This window comes from Suricata suricatta, chromosome 2, assembly GCF_006229205.1.
Source record: "Suricata suricatta isolate VVHF042 chromosome 2, meerkat_22Aug2017_6uvM2_HiC, whole genome shotgun sequence".
NCBI classification, from domain to species: Eukaryota; Metazoa; Chordata; class Mammalia; order Carnivora; family Herpestidae; genus Suricata; species Suricata suricatta.
The window spans coordinates 185,529,363-185,544,121 of NC_043701.1; the positions used below are offsets into that span (position 1 = coordinate 185,529,363).

Sequence of the window (14,759 nt, forward strand, 5' to 3'; positions counted from 1 at the left end):
GCTGGCCAGGCGCTCACTGCACCCCCTGTGCCCCTGAGCAGTCCTCAGGGGCCTGGACAGCTCAGGGCTCGGTGGCCGGAGCTGCTCCCGGCGCTGTGGGGTCCGAGCTGCCCGCTGCCCGGGACACTGCCCTGCAGCGGGACACTACAGTCCCAGAGACAGGGAAGAACAAGGCGTTTTGCAAGGGCACTCAGGCAGGGTCAGCGTGCGGACACAGGGCTGGGGACTGTGGGCCACGATCTGCAGGCACTCAGGCAGGGTCAAGGGGTCCGAGCTACTGCCCCGCGAGGAGAGCCCACAGTTGCTGGGGTGCCAGCGGCCCTGACACGGGGGCTGAACCCCCCCTGGATGGCGTGACCGGTGCTGCCTGCCCGCGACGGTGCCCCCGGCTCTGCCTCTGCCCTGGATGCGCCAGAAGTGGGGAAGAGGGCTGGGCAGGGCTTCCCCCCTGCAGACTCTTCCTGCCGTGGAGGGTGGGTGGCAGGAGGTGGGTTGGAGCTGTAGCTGCCTGGAGTGGGGAGCAGGGAGGAGGGCCTGCTCTGGAGCTGGGGTTTGGGGTTGGATGGCTTGGGGGGTACGGCAGCCAGGGACGGCGGCCCCGCGGGGATGGGGACGCAGAGTGGAGGTGGAGTGGGAGGTGAAGCACTGGACCCAGGGCAGGTTAGCCTCTCTTTTCCTCCCATGTTAGGTTCTGGGCACCAACTTTGTACCACATATGGGTGGTGTGGTCATTGAGCCAAGGGTGAAGTCCTAGATAAAAACAGAAGATTCAGTAAAAAATCTGAGCATTTCCAAAAATCTAGACATTACACGTCATTTAGACAGAGTGTGGTAGCCTAGATCAGCCTCCCTATTGGCCAAGAACATCACAGAAGGTGAGTGTGACACTCTTGTCATTGGGCTGGAGGGTGTGCCCAAGGGGCCTCCTGTGCCCTCTTCCCGGTGACTCACCGGGGAGGTGGCCGCTGGGCCCCCCGCACGGCTGGACCTGAGCGCAGGGGAGACAGCAGAGCAGATCTGTGTGCGCCGACGAGTCTGCGATCCTACCTTCGGCTCGCAGCGTTTCCAGCCTCCCGCTCCTGCGGACGCCCACAGGTGCAGTCACCCGCCCCCAGCCAGGCTTGGCTCAGTTTCTGGCCACGTTGTAAGGAGACATTCTGGAAGGGCAGGCAGCGCCCGAGCTTGCAGAGAAGGACCCAGAACGTCCCCACACCCGTGCGTCGGTGTCCACAGGGGCAGAGGCGCCCTCACCGCTGACGCCGGTCTTGTGTTGCAGGTGAGCAGGGTGGAGAGAGAGAAGAACCAGGAGCTGCGGCAGGTGCGGGAGCACGAGCAGCACAAGAACGCCGTCCTGCTCACCGAGCTCAAGACCAAGCTGCACGAGGAGAAGATGAAGGAGCTGCAGGCCGTGCGGGAGACGCTGCTGCGGCAGCACGAGGCCGAGCTGCTCCGGGTCATCAAGATCAAGGACAACGAGAACCAGCGGCTGCAGGCGCTGCTGCATGCCCTGCGCGACGGTGCCCCCGACAAGGTCAAGACCGTGCTGCTGTCTGAGGCCAAGGAGGAGGCCAAGAAGGGGTTCGAGGTGGAGAAGATAAAAATGCAGCAGGAGATCTCTGAGCTCAAGGGGGCCAAGAAGCAGGTGGAGGAGGCGCTGACCATCGTGATCCAGGCCGACAAGATCAAGGCCGCGGAGATCAGGAGCGTGTACCACCTCCACCAGGAGGAGATCTCCCGCATCAAGAAGGAGTGTGAGCGGGAGATCCGCAGGCTGGTACGTGCTGCAGGGGCGCGGGGCAGCGGGCTGGTGGGGTGTGGGGTGTGGGGGGGGGCTGCTGGGCATGGGGGGATGTGGGGTGTGGGAGCAGGCTGGATCCAGAGCGGGGAGACCAGAAGCCCCCAGGGGCAGGTCCTGGCCTCCAAGGCCATCCTGGCATCGATGCCTGGGAAGGCATCCTCTCCGTCTGAACCATAGTGAGTTGCCATCATGTCCGGTGGGAAATGGCCAAATGCTGGCAGCTTCATCTGGGGCGTCCAAATGGTTCCAGAGACCAGCTGTCTGTGGTGGCAGCAGAGAGTCCATGTTCTCAGAGACCCAGAGCTGAGAAGGTGAAGGGGATGGTCAGGGTCTGTGAGGGGCTGTGCCTGGGCCCCCTCCCCCCCCGGGAGCCCGGACCTCCTCCGTGGTTTTAGGGAAACGCCGCTCTAGCTTCGAGCCTGTGTCACCTGTCAGAGACCTCGTCAGGACCCAGTGGCTTTGCTGCTTGGCACTCGGACGACCCCGGAGGTCCCTTTAACGGGATCAGCAATCTCTCCAACTTGCATGGCCGTGCACCCGGGGCTCCTCTCCCTACTTTGGGGCTCTGGCTTCCAGACGCTTCCCTGAGCTGTACTGTTTCCCAGACGGGGTGTGGCCTGTCCGGCCCCGCAGCCCTGAGTCGGCACAGACTTGTGAACCGCACACAGTGCTGCCGTGCTGTGCGCATGGGGCCCCTCCTCTCCCAGAGTGTCCCCAGTCCCGGGTCCCCCCAGACAGCTCTAAGCCATGCGCTGGCCCCTCCTGGAGCCACCGAGGACCTGGCCAGAACCCCACCTCTGAGCGGTGGGGTTCCTCATGTGACAGGACGGCCCGCGGCTCCTCTCCTGTCCTGGAAGGAATGGAGCCAGGCTGCCGGAGGGGTGGGGGGCAGGGCGCTCAGTACCCACTGCCCCGTTCCAGGTGGGCCCTTGTTCATCTCCATTGGATTCACTGTCTGTACACAGGCCTGGGCCCCGCTTCCTTAGTTTAGGACCTGGAACCAAGCCAGCAAGTCCTGGTGGGACCCTCCCCTCAGCATGGACGCCCCAGGGGCAGCTCTGGGCAGCGCTTCTAGCTCATTCTTCTGGATTCCTTGCCATATTCTCAAAAAAACATGCTTAAATGTGTATTTCTTGAAACCTCAGTTTTCATTGTGCTCCTGCCTCCTGAGATTGTCCTGGCCAGCTGCTGTTAGGCGTGGGCGGTGTCAGGGGAGAGCCAGGGGTGGTGACCACGGCAGGGGTTCCTTGGGACCTTGGGAAGGAGTAGGCAGCGACCACGGGACAGCAGGGTGGCCCCCAGAGGGGCCTGCCACAGCCAGCTCAGCGCAGCCGGGGTGTGGAGCACGGGGCCAGCCTCCTGGGGAGTAATCTGGGGGCAAGAGAGGGTCCTATGGGACACTCGGAACTGTATCTCTGCTTAAGTGAATCCCTGTTTGCGTGACTATTGCTATGTTAACATTACTCACAAAAGACCCCCAGTGGCCCCTGTCATATCACCTTTGTCGGATGCACTTTTATTTCCCTGGAATTTATTGTCTAAGTGCCTTTTCCTAACTCACCCCTGGATTTCCAGCCAAGTGCACCTCTGCTGTGAGCACAGTGAACAACGCTCAGTCCGCCCATTTCCGTCATTTCTGAGACGTGCCGTCCCAGAGCCCTCTGTCACCATCTGCACCTGCGGCCAGCCCTACCTCTCCCGTCACCGTCCTGGGAGCCCTCCTCTCTCCTGGGCTAGATCCCTCCACATCCTTCTCTTTTCTTTTCTGTTTTTGAAATATTTTATTTATCTTTATTTATTTTAATGTTTATTTCTTTTTGAGAGACAGGGAGAGACAGAGTGTGAGTGGAGGAGGGGCAGAGAGAGAGAGGGAGACACAGAATCTGAAGCAGGCTGCAGGCTCTGAGCTGTCAGCACAGAGTCTAACACGAGGCTGAACTCACGAGGCATGAAATCATGACCTGAGCACAAGGCGCTTAATGGGCTGAGCCCCTGGGCGCTGCTCCCTCTTTTTTGATCCATAATTTCTTATTTCAGAGGAACACATTCTCCAGTAGCTTTCTGGAGACAGAGAGGGCAGAGATCCAGTTTGTCCCTGTGTGTGTGAATGTTTTATTCTACCCTCACACTGGATGCTCTAACTGGGAAGGGAATTATAAGTTGGAAAAACCTTCTATAGGGAATTTGAAGGTATTTCTGCATTGTCTTTTAACTTGTGGGGCTGCTGTGAGGACGTTGGCAAACATTCTGGTTCCTGATCTTTCCCATGGCCCCATTTCTCTCCCTGCTGCCCCGCTGAAGCTTCGGGGCTCGCCCTGGGCCCTGCGGGGCTCGCCCTGAGCCCTGCGGGGTTCGCCCTGGGCCCTGGGACCTGTGCCCAGAGCACCGCCAACAGCTTGTGATGGTACCTGGTGTATTTGTTCACCCAACACACCACATGGTCGGGAGCCTTTTCTAACTGGAAACTGAGTCGCCAGCTGGGGAACCTCATGGGATTGTTTCCTTCACCCGCATCCTCTTCCAGACGCCCCGCAGTGTGGCACTGGGCCTCTGCGCTGGCGCTCCAGGTTCCGAGTTTTCCCCTCCAGCCTGGCGCTGGCTCTGATTTCTGGGATATGTCCTCAACTCGTGGCCTAACTTTTCTGTTCGGGCTTTTATCACTGAATTCTCCAGCACATACCTTCTCCTTGGCCTTCCCGCATCCTCAGAGATGGACCGGCCCCCCCTCATTTCTCTGAGGCTAGTGATGAAAATCACCTCTGAAAGCGTCTTGTGCTCCTTCACCAGGAGCTGCTGCCGTGCCGCCCGCTGGAGGGCATCCTTGAGCACGGGGGGGGGGGGGGCCCCCGCGGGGCTCGCGGCCTCGCGGGAAGCAGGCGGGGAGAGTCTGTGTAGAGATGGGGACTTCCCTGACCTTTTGTTTTTTTCTCCCCGCTGAGGAAGTTGAGTCAGGGCGATAAGGCAAAGGAATGAAACTAAAGACATTGGGCTGGAGAGGATGAATTAAACTTTCGGGGTTTCACCATAAAACCCCTAGAACCACTGAAAGAATTCAGGTTTTCAGGATCGAGATCAACCTGCAAAGATCAGTTGTATTTTCACGCTCGATGGACAAACAGTCCAGAATCAAATTTGAAAAATGTCCCCTCGCAAGGGCACAAAGAGAATAGCATACTTAGGAATAAATTTAACGAAAGACGTGCAAGGCTTGTACCCGAAAACCACAGAACACAGCCGAAGGGAACTAAGGGAGACGCAGATGCACAGACCTTCCGGCCCAGGAGCTAGAAAACTCAGTACTGCTCAGACCCAGGTCTCCCCGAAGTAACATAAGATCACAAGCTGACGCCCTCAGAGCCCCGGCCCCTTTCCCGCAGGCGCGGACAAGCTGGTCTGAAACCTGGTTAAATGGCCTGTGCTGTCCGCACGCGGTGGGCGCTCCTGTGTGCGCCTGGCGGCGGCAACTCCAGATCAGAAGCTTTCAGGTTTTCTCATTGTCCGCCCTTTCCTCTGGGGCCAGTGCCTGTTTGAGAAATCCTTCCATTCTGAAGCTATGAAGCTTTATCTTTTTAAAACCTCGTGGTTTGCCTTTTGAGCGAAAGACCTTGACCCAAGCTCATGTGTGTGCACGTGTGTGTACGTACATGTGTGTACATGTGCCTCTGTGAGCCTGTGTGCATGCATGTGCACACGTGTATAGGTATGTGTGTGCACAAGCCTCTGAGTCTGCGTGCATGCACATGCATGTTGTGTGTGCATGTGTGTACATGCCTCCATGAGTCCTCACGTGTGTGCACACACATGCGTATGTAAGCGTATGTACATGTGTGCCTCTGTGAGTCTGTGCATGCATGCGTGTGCATATGTGTATGTGGCTCTGTGTGCACGCACGTGCCCATGTGTGTACACATGTACATATGTGTGTACATGCTCCTGTGAGTCTGTGTGTGTGTGTGCACATGCGTGTCATAAGGGTCACCTTTGTCGGGTAGCACGTGTCCCCCGGGGCCGGGCGCCATCTGAGCGCTCCCCTCTGTCCCCTCCAGCCCATCGGCGAGAGCTGCCCAGCTTCGTGACTGTCGTGATGCCTCCTTGTTCTTCTGCAAGACGGACTTGACTCTTCTTAGCCCTTTACACTCCCATATAAACCTCAAAGTCAGTTTTCCTAGATTAAAAAAAAGAAACAAAAATGTTGGGATTTTTGGTGGGATCACACCCAAACTGTTAAAGGGTGCATTTTGACCGAGGATGTGTCTGCAATTCTCATATGACACACAGTGAGCACATGCAAAAGTCCTCCGTACTCGGGTCTTCGTGAGGAAACAAATAAAATGTGTCCCTGCCTGGCACAGCTCACTGTGACAGAGGTCTGTCCCTGCCTGGCACAGCTCACCGTGACAGAGGTCTGTGTCCCTGCCTGGCACAGCTGTGACGCTGGGAACGGGAACTGTTCGAGTCGGTGGACAGCAGCTCTGCTCACGCTCTCTCCGTGTGAGCGTCTGCACACGCAATCATTGAACAGCCCAAAGACCACCCCCCAGGCCCAGGGGTGCAGATGCGTCCAAAGTACAACGTGAGCGTGAGGTGGTGTGGCTGGCGTGGGGGTACGGCCGAGTGTGGTGTCCAGCCTGCGGAGGGGGGAGTCTTGGCCGGGAAGGGGGACACGGTGAGGAACTCCCCTCCTCAGCAGACCAGGGCGGGTCTGAGAAAGGTCTTGGCTTGGGGACAGGCCAGCTGGGGGCTGTCTAGAGGCGGAGCCCAGCCCTGATACACCGTGCTCTCGGCCAGTGGGGTGTCACGGCGCTGCCAGCCTTCTGGGTCCAGGGGCAGGCCGGCAGCCTCCGGGCCCTGGCAAGGAGGAAGGACGTGACCCCGGGTCCCAGGGCAGCGCAGCTCTGGGTGCCGAGGGGCTTGCGATGTCGGCCCAGGGGGGTGGTGGCCGGGTCTCCCAGGGCTCCCACCACGGGAGGGCCCGACGCTGTCACGTGAGAGGGTCCTGGACACTCTCGCTTCCTTACAGACGTCAGGTGCAGTTTGCTGTTGCTCCGGCCCCAGCCCCGCGTCCATTCCGGGGTGTGTGGACTGCTTCTCAGGTCCTGGGATGAAGGTGCAGAGGCCCCAGAAAGTCAGGGGGCAACCGGTGCCCAGGGCAGTGCTGACCCATGGGAGACACCGCTTGCTCGCGTGTGGCCCCGGGGCTGGAGCCAGGACCAGGGTGTGTGAGAGGGGCCGGCAGCTGAGCACAGGTCCGGGGACAGACAGGCTGGCGGCTGAGTGAGGGCCGGGGCCGGGGCCCGGGTGCCGTGGCCGCGGGCAGCCTGTGCAGGACGCTGGGGAGCGTGCGGAGAGGTCTGTGCTCCGCGTCTGTAGTGACATGTTCCACACGTGGTCGATGCCCTGAGCGAAGGGGGCACTGCTGAGGGCTCTGCTGCAGCAAACCCGGGGGGCCTGGGCCCCCCCTCCCCCAGCCCTGGGGCAGGTCTCACTGGTGGGCTGGCTGGGCGGGGGCTGGGAGGGAGTGGATTTCAACAAGTGTCGGTGGCCGCTTTGCAAAGACCAGGACCACCCCCCACGTGGCCCAAAGCCAGAGCGTCCCCTGCAGCTACCTGCTCACACCTGATGGCACCCGGGCCAGGCCACCGCCCTTGCCCCACCTCCAGCCCTCGTGTCCCCTGGAGCGTGGCTCTGGTGCCGAGTGGAGACCGTGACTGTCTGGCTGTCTCGCCTGGGGCCACACTGGTGTGGTGGGGCCCCACCGGCAGGGCTGTGCTGCCCAGGAGAATCTGTGACAGTTAAGTCGCTGTCTGGACCTGAGGACCGTAAGTCCCAGCTGGAGGTGTGGCACCCGGTGGGGGTCACAGAGGTGCCAAGGAGAAGCCCCCTGGAGGGGAGCCACATGCCCAGGGTGGCCCACAAGCCCACTGCAGACAGAGCCAGGGCTGTGGCATGGAGGGCGGCTCCGGGGCCGGAGATGCAGGGACTCGGCCGCGCCCTCACCTCGGGATTTCAGGGGGTAACTGTGTTAAGAACCTCCCAGACGAGGCCCCTTGTCTTCCGAAGAGGAGCCTGGAGCCTCAGAAGCTGCTGGAGCCAACTCCTCAGCCGCAGGCGCCCCGCAGTGGCCCTGCAGAAGCCAGCTCACGGTGGGGCGGGATCCTGGTCACATTTCCCCCCCGAGGCAAAGTCAGAAGGGAAGTCCGTTCAGGGCTGTGCTGGGCGGGGAGGGCTGAGATGCTGAGCCCCCCGGGGCAGCCTCGCTGTCGTTCCTGGCCGTGAACCTGACCCTGGGAGGATGTCGGTCTGGCCCACGGCTACGGCACACATAAGTCATTCACAAGCTCAGTCTGTGACTAGAGGTTCCAGAAAGTAGAGAAGTAGAGGCCGAAACCAATTCTGGCTTTCTCATAAAAATCTGTGACGTAGAGATCGTCCCCTCTCCACCCAGGTGTCTAGAACAGTGATCGGTCCCCAGAGAAGATTGCCCCCAAAGGAGACCACGTGCTCCTGAAGCGCTGCTTCCTGGCGGAAGGGCCCGCTCACTTTGGTCCCCACGGGACACAGGCTTCCCGTGAGTGGCGGCAGTGTGTGCGGGGCCCTGACTCTGGCGGAGCCTTGCAGGGTCTGGACAGGAATGTGCTTTCATAGGGGACGTTTGCAGAGACAGAGGTAACACTGTGTCAGATCCCCGGGCCGTGGGCCTGGGCACGGTGAGTGACGGGGAATTCTCGTCGCCCACAGCCAGACGCTGCCACAGGTTTGCTGGCCCCTTGGCTCTGTGGAGAGGGGTCCTCCCTTGAGAGGTGCAAGGCAAGGGAGAGTCCTGACATCGGCCACCCCCAGGGCCCTGCTCCGGTTCCGGGTGGGAGCTGCCACAGCTGGGAGCGACCATGAGGGCCTGGCGCTGGGGCAGGGGCCTCGGCGCCGAGGGGCGGTGGCTCCCCCATGTCTGCCCCGCTGTCACTGGGGTGTCCAGGCTTCGCCAGGCGGTTGCGGTTCTGTGCACCCCGCCGAGCCTGCCCTGTGCCGCGGCGGGGGGAGGGGGGATCCGCCGGTCTCCCTCCACCCTCCACAGGGCCCTTCTGCCTCGGCATCCCCCTGCACACCCCTTCCCCAGGGACCCACCGTCCCAAGGGCTTCCCTCAGTTTCCGTTCACCTTCTGTAACTGTGGGAGAGCGGGTGCGGGGTGGGCATGGGGAGCTCCCGGGGGTAAGGGTGAGGGTGTGGGAGCACCATGGGGGGAGGGGAGTGAGGAGACCAAGTGGGGAGATGGAGACGCTTCCGGGATGGGGGGTGAGGGGTGCCGCACGGGGAGGAGGGTGCAGCCGCCCATCCCGTGCCCGGCTGGGTGCTGTATTCGACTCGGTGCCCCACGTGGGAAACAGCTCCCTGGGCCTGCGGTGTGGGCCCCACGCGACCCGACAAAGCACTTTCTCCATCCCAGCTGGCGTCTGCCTCACGCTCCAGCACGTTCCAGCACGTTCCAGCACGCTCCCTCCACCCATGGGCCTTCTGGGTGGAAATGCGGCGTCTCCTGCGAACGGAGGCCGAGTGCGGAGCCCCACGCTCCACCGAGACGGTCACTGAGGTCACTGATGTAAAGTCACTGACGTACAGTGACTTCCCGCCTTTCAAAAGTCAAGTTCGGCCCCCCCGCTGTGAGCGCTCGCTTCCTCGAATTCCCTCTGTGCGTGGCCCTCCCCCGGCGGCAGTACGGGACACGCAGGGACTCAGGGAGGGCTGCGTTTGGGTCCAAACCATCGGCTGAAATACCTCATTTAAGTGGGATCTGTGTGTAGAGGCTCTTCTGTTCTTGTTTCCCATGAAAGGAAACCGGTTTCTAAAGTGTCCATCCGTGTGTGCGCGTAAATGTAAACCCAGAATACAGCTGCTTGTTAATACAATTTTATTTTCCTGGCCTCTGTGTTCTCACTAAGTGAGTGTGTTCCTCTTTCTGCACTTCTGTGGGCCTGAGTAAATGGCAAGTTGGCAATCAGGGATTTCTTTTATTCCGTTCAGTTCCTCGCTTGCCTGTGAATTCTGTGATCTGGGCTAATTAGACATCTCATCTCTGTTCCAAAGCTGACTTCGCAGACGGCAGATTTATTAGCTTCTTTAGCCTTAGCCACCAAGCGAAGCATCAAGGGGTCCTATCCTGTTCTGTTATTTGAAAATATGTTTTATTTATTTATTTATTTATTTATTTATATTCTTGAGAGAGAGAGAGAGACAGTGTGAGCAGGAGAGGGCTAGAGAGAGAGGGAGACACAGAATCCGAAGACAGGCTCCAGGCTCTGAACTAGCTGTCAGCACAGAGTCTGATGCAGGGCTCGAACCCACGAACCGTGAGATCATGACCTGAGCCGAAGCCGGATGCTTAACCAACTGAGCCCCCCAGGTGCCCCTTGAAAATATGTTTTAAACTGAGTCTGATGAATGGGGAGCAGTGGGGTCTGTCCCGCCTTCCGCCCTGGCAGCCCGGACAAGGGGCCCACGGGCAGGCGGCAGCTGTATGCAGGGGATTTCTTACAGCTGTGGGGGGCTGGGCACTCTGGGGACAGTGGAGAGGGCGCGGGCTGGCCTAGCCATCAGCCCGCGGGCACGGGGAGGCCTGGCTGGATTGGATGCTCGCGTCCTCCAGGCTGCAGCCTGCTTGTCCATAGACCTCCCCTCCAAGCCTTGGTCCAGAGCAGGAGTGGTTACAAATGCAGCTTTGCCCGCAGACGGTGGGGCAGCGCCTCTGCTTCTGTCCATGCCTTGGAGCCAGGGGAGGCTGGAGGCGGGAGGACAGGAGTGTGGGCTCCAGGCCCTGCTGGGCCGCGTGCCCTCAGTGAGGGGAGGAAAGAGGCAGTGCAAAACTCTGCTTCTCGTGCCCATGGCCTGCCTGTCTGAAGATGGACCTTGCTCCTCACACCCCCAGTTGATGGGGTTCAGGGAACTCAGGGAGTCCCGCTGCCGTGCCTGGCACACAGGGCAGGAGCTGGAGGGGGCCTCTGTGGACCTGCCAGACAACGCCAGTCCCCGGTGGCCACCTAGGAGCCCTCACAGGCCCGCGGTCGGGAGGGGGCGGGCGCACAGGGCCTAGGACGGAGTGTGTGTCGGTTGCCCGGGCTGGGACGGAGGCAGCCGAGCGGAGCCCGGCCTGGACGGGGAGTCCGCTGCGGCCTGAGCGGCAGCGCTCGGTCCGGGGCTCCCTGCAGTGCTTCCGGCCTCAAAGCCTGGAGACGCTGGCGGGGCTGCTGCCGTGGGGACCCTCCTGACACTCGTTCCCAGCATTGCTCCGTCTGTTTCTATGGTAACTGCAGATCTGTACTGCCTGCCTGTGTGATTGTGTTCTGTTCTCCTTATAGATGGAGGAGATAAAATTTAAAGACAGAGCAGTCTTCGTGCTGGAGAGAGAGTTAGGGGTTCAAGCCGGGCATGCTCAGAGACTGCAGCTCCAAAAAGAGGCTTTAGATGAGCAGCTGTCCCAGGTCAAAGAGGCTGATCGGCACCTGGGCAGCCCCAGACGGGAACTTCCTTATGCAGGCGGTGCAGGAGACGCCTCAGACCACTCGGGAAGCCCTGTAAGCACCTCCCCATGCTTTGCCTGGTGACCCAGAGTCACAGACAGACACCGCTGCACGTGGCTATGTGGCCCTGCTCGGGCAGCTCCCCAAGGAGTTGATGCCTAAGTCCAGAGTCCAGAACCAGACCTCCTGCCCCAGGGATGCTGACCATATCTGCCGCCCACCAGCCAGACCCCGGACCCCTCGGCTTCTCTGGCTTGGCTGGGAGGGCAAACAGACTTGTTTCCTCCTTCCTTGCTGACGTGACGCAGCACTGGCCTTCACTTGCTCACCCTCCCATGGACCCCTCAAGGCCTCAGGCTCCCAGCTGGAGTCCACCTGCAGCCGCCGGGTGGGGGGGGGGGCCCCAGTGGCTCAGGGTCCTCGCTTGCCAGAACTGGTTCCCGCCGGGCTAGCGGGCGAGGCTGCGGGGCTGCCGTCTCCATGTGCACAGGCTCCTGGCTCCTTGCCCACATCCCCGCCAGTCGCCCCTCCCCCGCTTTCTGTGTGACCATCACCTTTCTGCTCCTCTTCGGCCTGCCGTGATGGCGTGGGGGCAGCCAGCAGCCAACAGGCCGTGCCATCATTCATTCCTCATTACTGCTCCTCATTCAGAGCCCTCTGGAGTGGTTCTGGGTAATCCGGGTGGGGGGGGTCTAAATTCCATGGACCCTCAATGCGGGTCCTGCTGGGCCTGCTCCCTAGCCTCTCCTGCACCTGCTGAATGAGGACCCGTTCCTCAGTCCTTCCTGGACGTGCATCCGTTTGCTCCAAGGACAGAATGTTTGAACTGAGCCAGCGACATTTCAAGGGTAGAAAATGATTTTTTAAAATAATCTTATTATAAATGGCTTAACTGAATCAAATCCTGCTCTAGCACTCGACAGATAGCAGTCAACTCCAGAGAGATTCTGAAGCTGGATCAAAATGTTTTCATTGATTTTTGAATGAGGTTCCAGATGTTTCAAAAGTGACCTTTTAGAACCTCAGTGTGAGGGGGCATACTTCCCGGGGACCGCCCTTTGCAAGTGTTAAGTCGGACATCTTATCCTGTGCTCACGTCATAATGCTGGGGACACTGCGTCTGCGCCCACAGTGCAGGGCAGACCCCTCCTGAGCCGGGCCCGCCGCCCTGAGGACGGCTGGAGCACCCGGGCCGTGCTGCCTGCACGCCCTTGCCTTCCACCTCTGCATACTCCTGGGCATTTCGGGTTTTTTGTTCTGTCCCCATTGCGTGGCTTGTGGTGCCCGTGGCGGTGGAGCCAGCAGCCACCTGCCCCCAGGGAGGGTCTGCACCCACCCACCCACCCACCATTTGGAATCACGGGCAATCATGATGCAGAACTGCTTTGTTTCCCATGGTCCACAGACGCTTTCGTATCTGTGAACAGTTGTTTGCAGTTGATTTCTGTTTTAGGAACAGCAGTTGGATGAAAAGGATGCTCGGCGCTTCCAACTTAAAATTGCGGAGCTGAGCGCCATCATTCGCAAACTGGAGGACCGAAATGCCTTGCTGTCAGAAGAAAGGAATGAGCTGGTGAGTGGCTGCGGAGCAGGGGTCCCGGGGGGTCTAGAGCCTGTGGGTCGACGGCTGCAGTGTGTGGGGAGGCGTAGGAAGTGCCCACTTCCAAAATTCCTTGTGGAAAGGAGGAGCGATGGTGCCAACGGCAGGGCTTGCATTCCGGCCTCTCGGCTGTTTCAATAAAACTTTATGAACAAAACCAGGCAGAGGGGCCGGATGTGGGCCTCAGACACTGGTTGGTTGATCAAAAGTACCCTCAGTCCTGCATGTCGTCTGGGATGCGTGAGGCCCTCACCCCTTGGCGGAGCCATCACGGTTAGTCCTAACAGGTACTGGAATTTCCAGGTGATTGTGTCTGAGTCTGAGCTTCTCCAAGGGCCTGAGGGTCAGGGGCCGGGCGAGTTTACTGAAGCTCTTATTGGCAAAATAGAGCCTTGGCCCCAGACTGCTTCCCTTGGCTGTGGCCAAAGCTTATTCTGGTCAGTTTGCTGACTCTGCTCAGGGACTGTTGGTCCCATGTCACAGTTAAAACCGTGTCGTGTGATTGTGTCTTTTAGTTAAAGCGCTTAAGAGAAGCCGAGAGTCAATACAAGCCATTGCTGGATAAAAACAAGCGCCTTACTCGGAAGAACGAAGATCTGTCCCACACTCTGCGTCGGATAGAAAACAAGTTAAAGTTTGTCACGCAGGAGAACATAGAGATGGTAAGGGGCCCTCATTGGTCCGTCAGGCGGGCGGGATTGCCGGTGCCCCAGCAGCGATGGACCAGCTCCCGCACTGCTCACCCGCAAAGCTGGAAACTAGACCCCCAGGGCCTCTGGAGCCAGGAACCGGCGCAGGCCCGCTGGCTGGGAGAGGAGGGTCTGAGCACTGCAGGGGAGAGGTCCTGGGTGCCTGCCTGGGCAGAACCGGGCCGGTGTAACGCCAGGAGCTGGAAGGTCTCAGGCACAGGTGGAGAGCCCCAGAACGCTGGCGTGGAGGGGGAGGAGCCCCAGAGCCCCACCCTACAGACCCCTGCGCTGGGGAGGCCCTACTGCTGCTCACCCGCGGAGTGTGGGATGGTTAGCTGGTGTCTCCTGCGTCCCTTCCGTCCCCAAGGCCCCAGAGGCCGCGAGGGAGAGTTTAGCCAAAGAGTAATTATTCAGCACGACATTCGGGGTCGGGGTCCTGAGCACCCGGCTGCAGAAATGCCTCCTTCCCGCGCTCACACCTCCGCCGCGGCTTGGGGTGCAGACTCGCCCCGCGCACGTCCCCAGGGCCCTGCAGCCCGCTACCCGAGGCCCGAGCGTGAGAGCCCCTGTCCCCCAGCACACGGGCTGCGCGTGCCCGCTGGAGAAGAAGATCCCGCTTCCCCGCTGTCCTGTCGACCCCTCACTCCACCCCTGCCGTCTGGTTGGCTTTGCAGAGACAAAGAGCCGATATCATAAGGAGACCCAGCTCCTTAAACGACCTGGATCAAAGTCAGGACGAAAGAGAAGTTGACTTCTTGAAACTTCAAATTCTGGAGCAGCAGAACCTCATAGACGAGCTTTCTAAGGTGACGGCGTCCCCTGCGCGGTGCACTCACGTGCCATCACACCACCCCAGCGCCCTCCAGCCTCCGCCTTCCCCATCGCCCTTGGCCCCGCCCCTCCATCTCTCGGCCCCGCCCCTCCTGTTTACCCCGTCCGCCCCTCCTCCCTTAGCATCCCCTTCGGCCCCACCCTTTTCATCTCCCTTGGCCCCGCCTTTCCAATCTCACCTTGGCCCCTCCCACCTCGTCTTTTCCTTCTCGGCCCCTCCTCATCCGCCCCTAGGCCCCGCCCCTCCTCGACCCCGCCACGCCCATCTCCTTGGGCCTTACCCCCTCATTTCCTTCGGCCCCACCGCTCCCACCCCCAGCCCCTCCCCTCT

General features: G+C 60.3%; 1 protein-coding gene across 1 annotated transcript in view; it reads left to right on the forward strand.

Annotated features, from left to right (window-relative positions):
* The window catches only part of JAKMIP3 (Janus kinase and microtubule interacting protein 3), a 68,710-nt gene that overhangs the window by 16,113 nt on the left and 37,838 nt on the right, over window positions 1–14,759 (forward strand). The window contains exons 3-7 of the mRNA XM_029920662.1: window positions 1,277–1,774; window positions 11,147–11,362; window positions 12,762–12,881; window positions 13,424–13,570; window positions 14,272–14,403. Coding sequence (XP_029776522.1) covers window positions 1,277–1,774; window positions 11,147–11,362; window positions 12,762–12,881; window positions 13,424–13,570; window positions 14,272–14,403 — 1,113 coding nt within the window. The remainder of the gene's footprint in view (window positions 1–1,276; window positions 1,775–11,146; window positions 11,363–12,761; window positions 12,882–13,423; window positions 13,571–14,271; window positions 14,404–14,759) is intronic.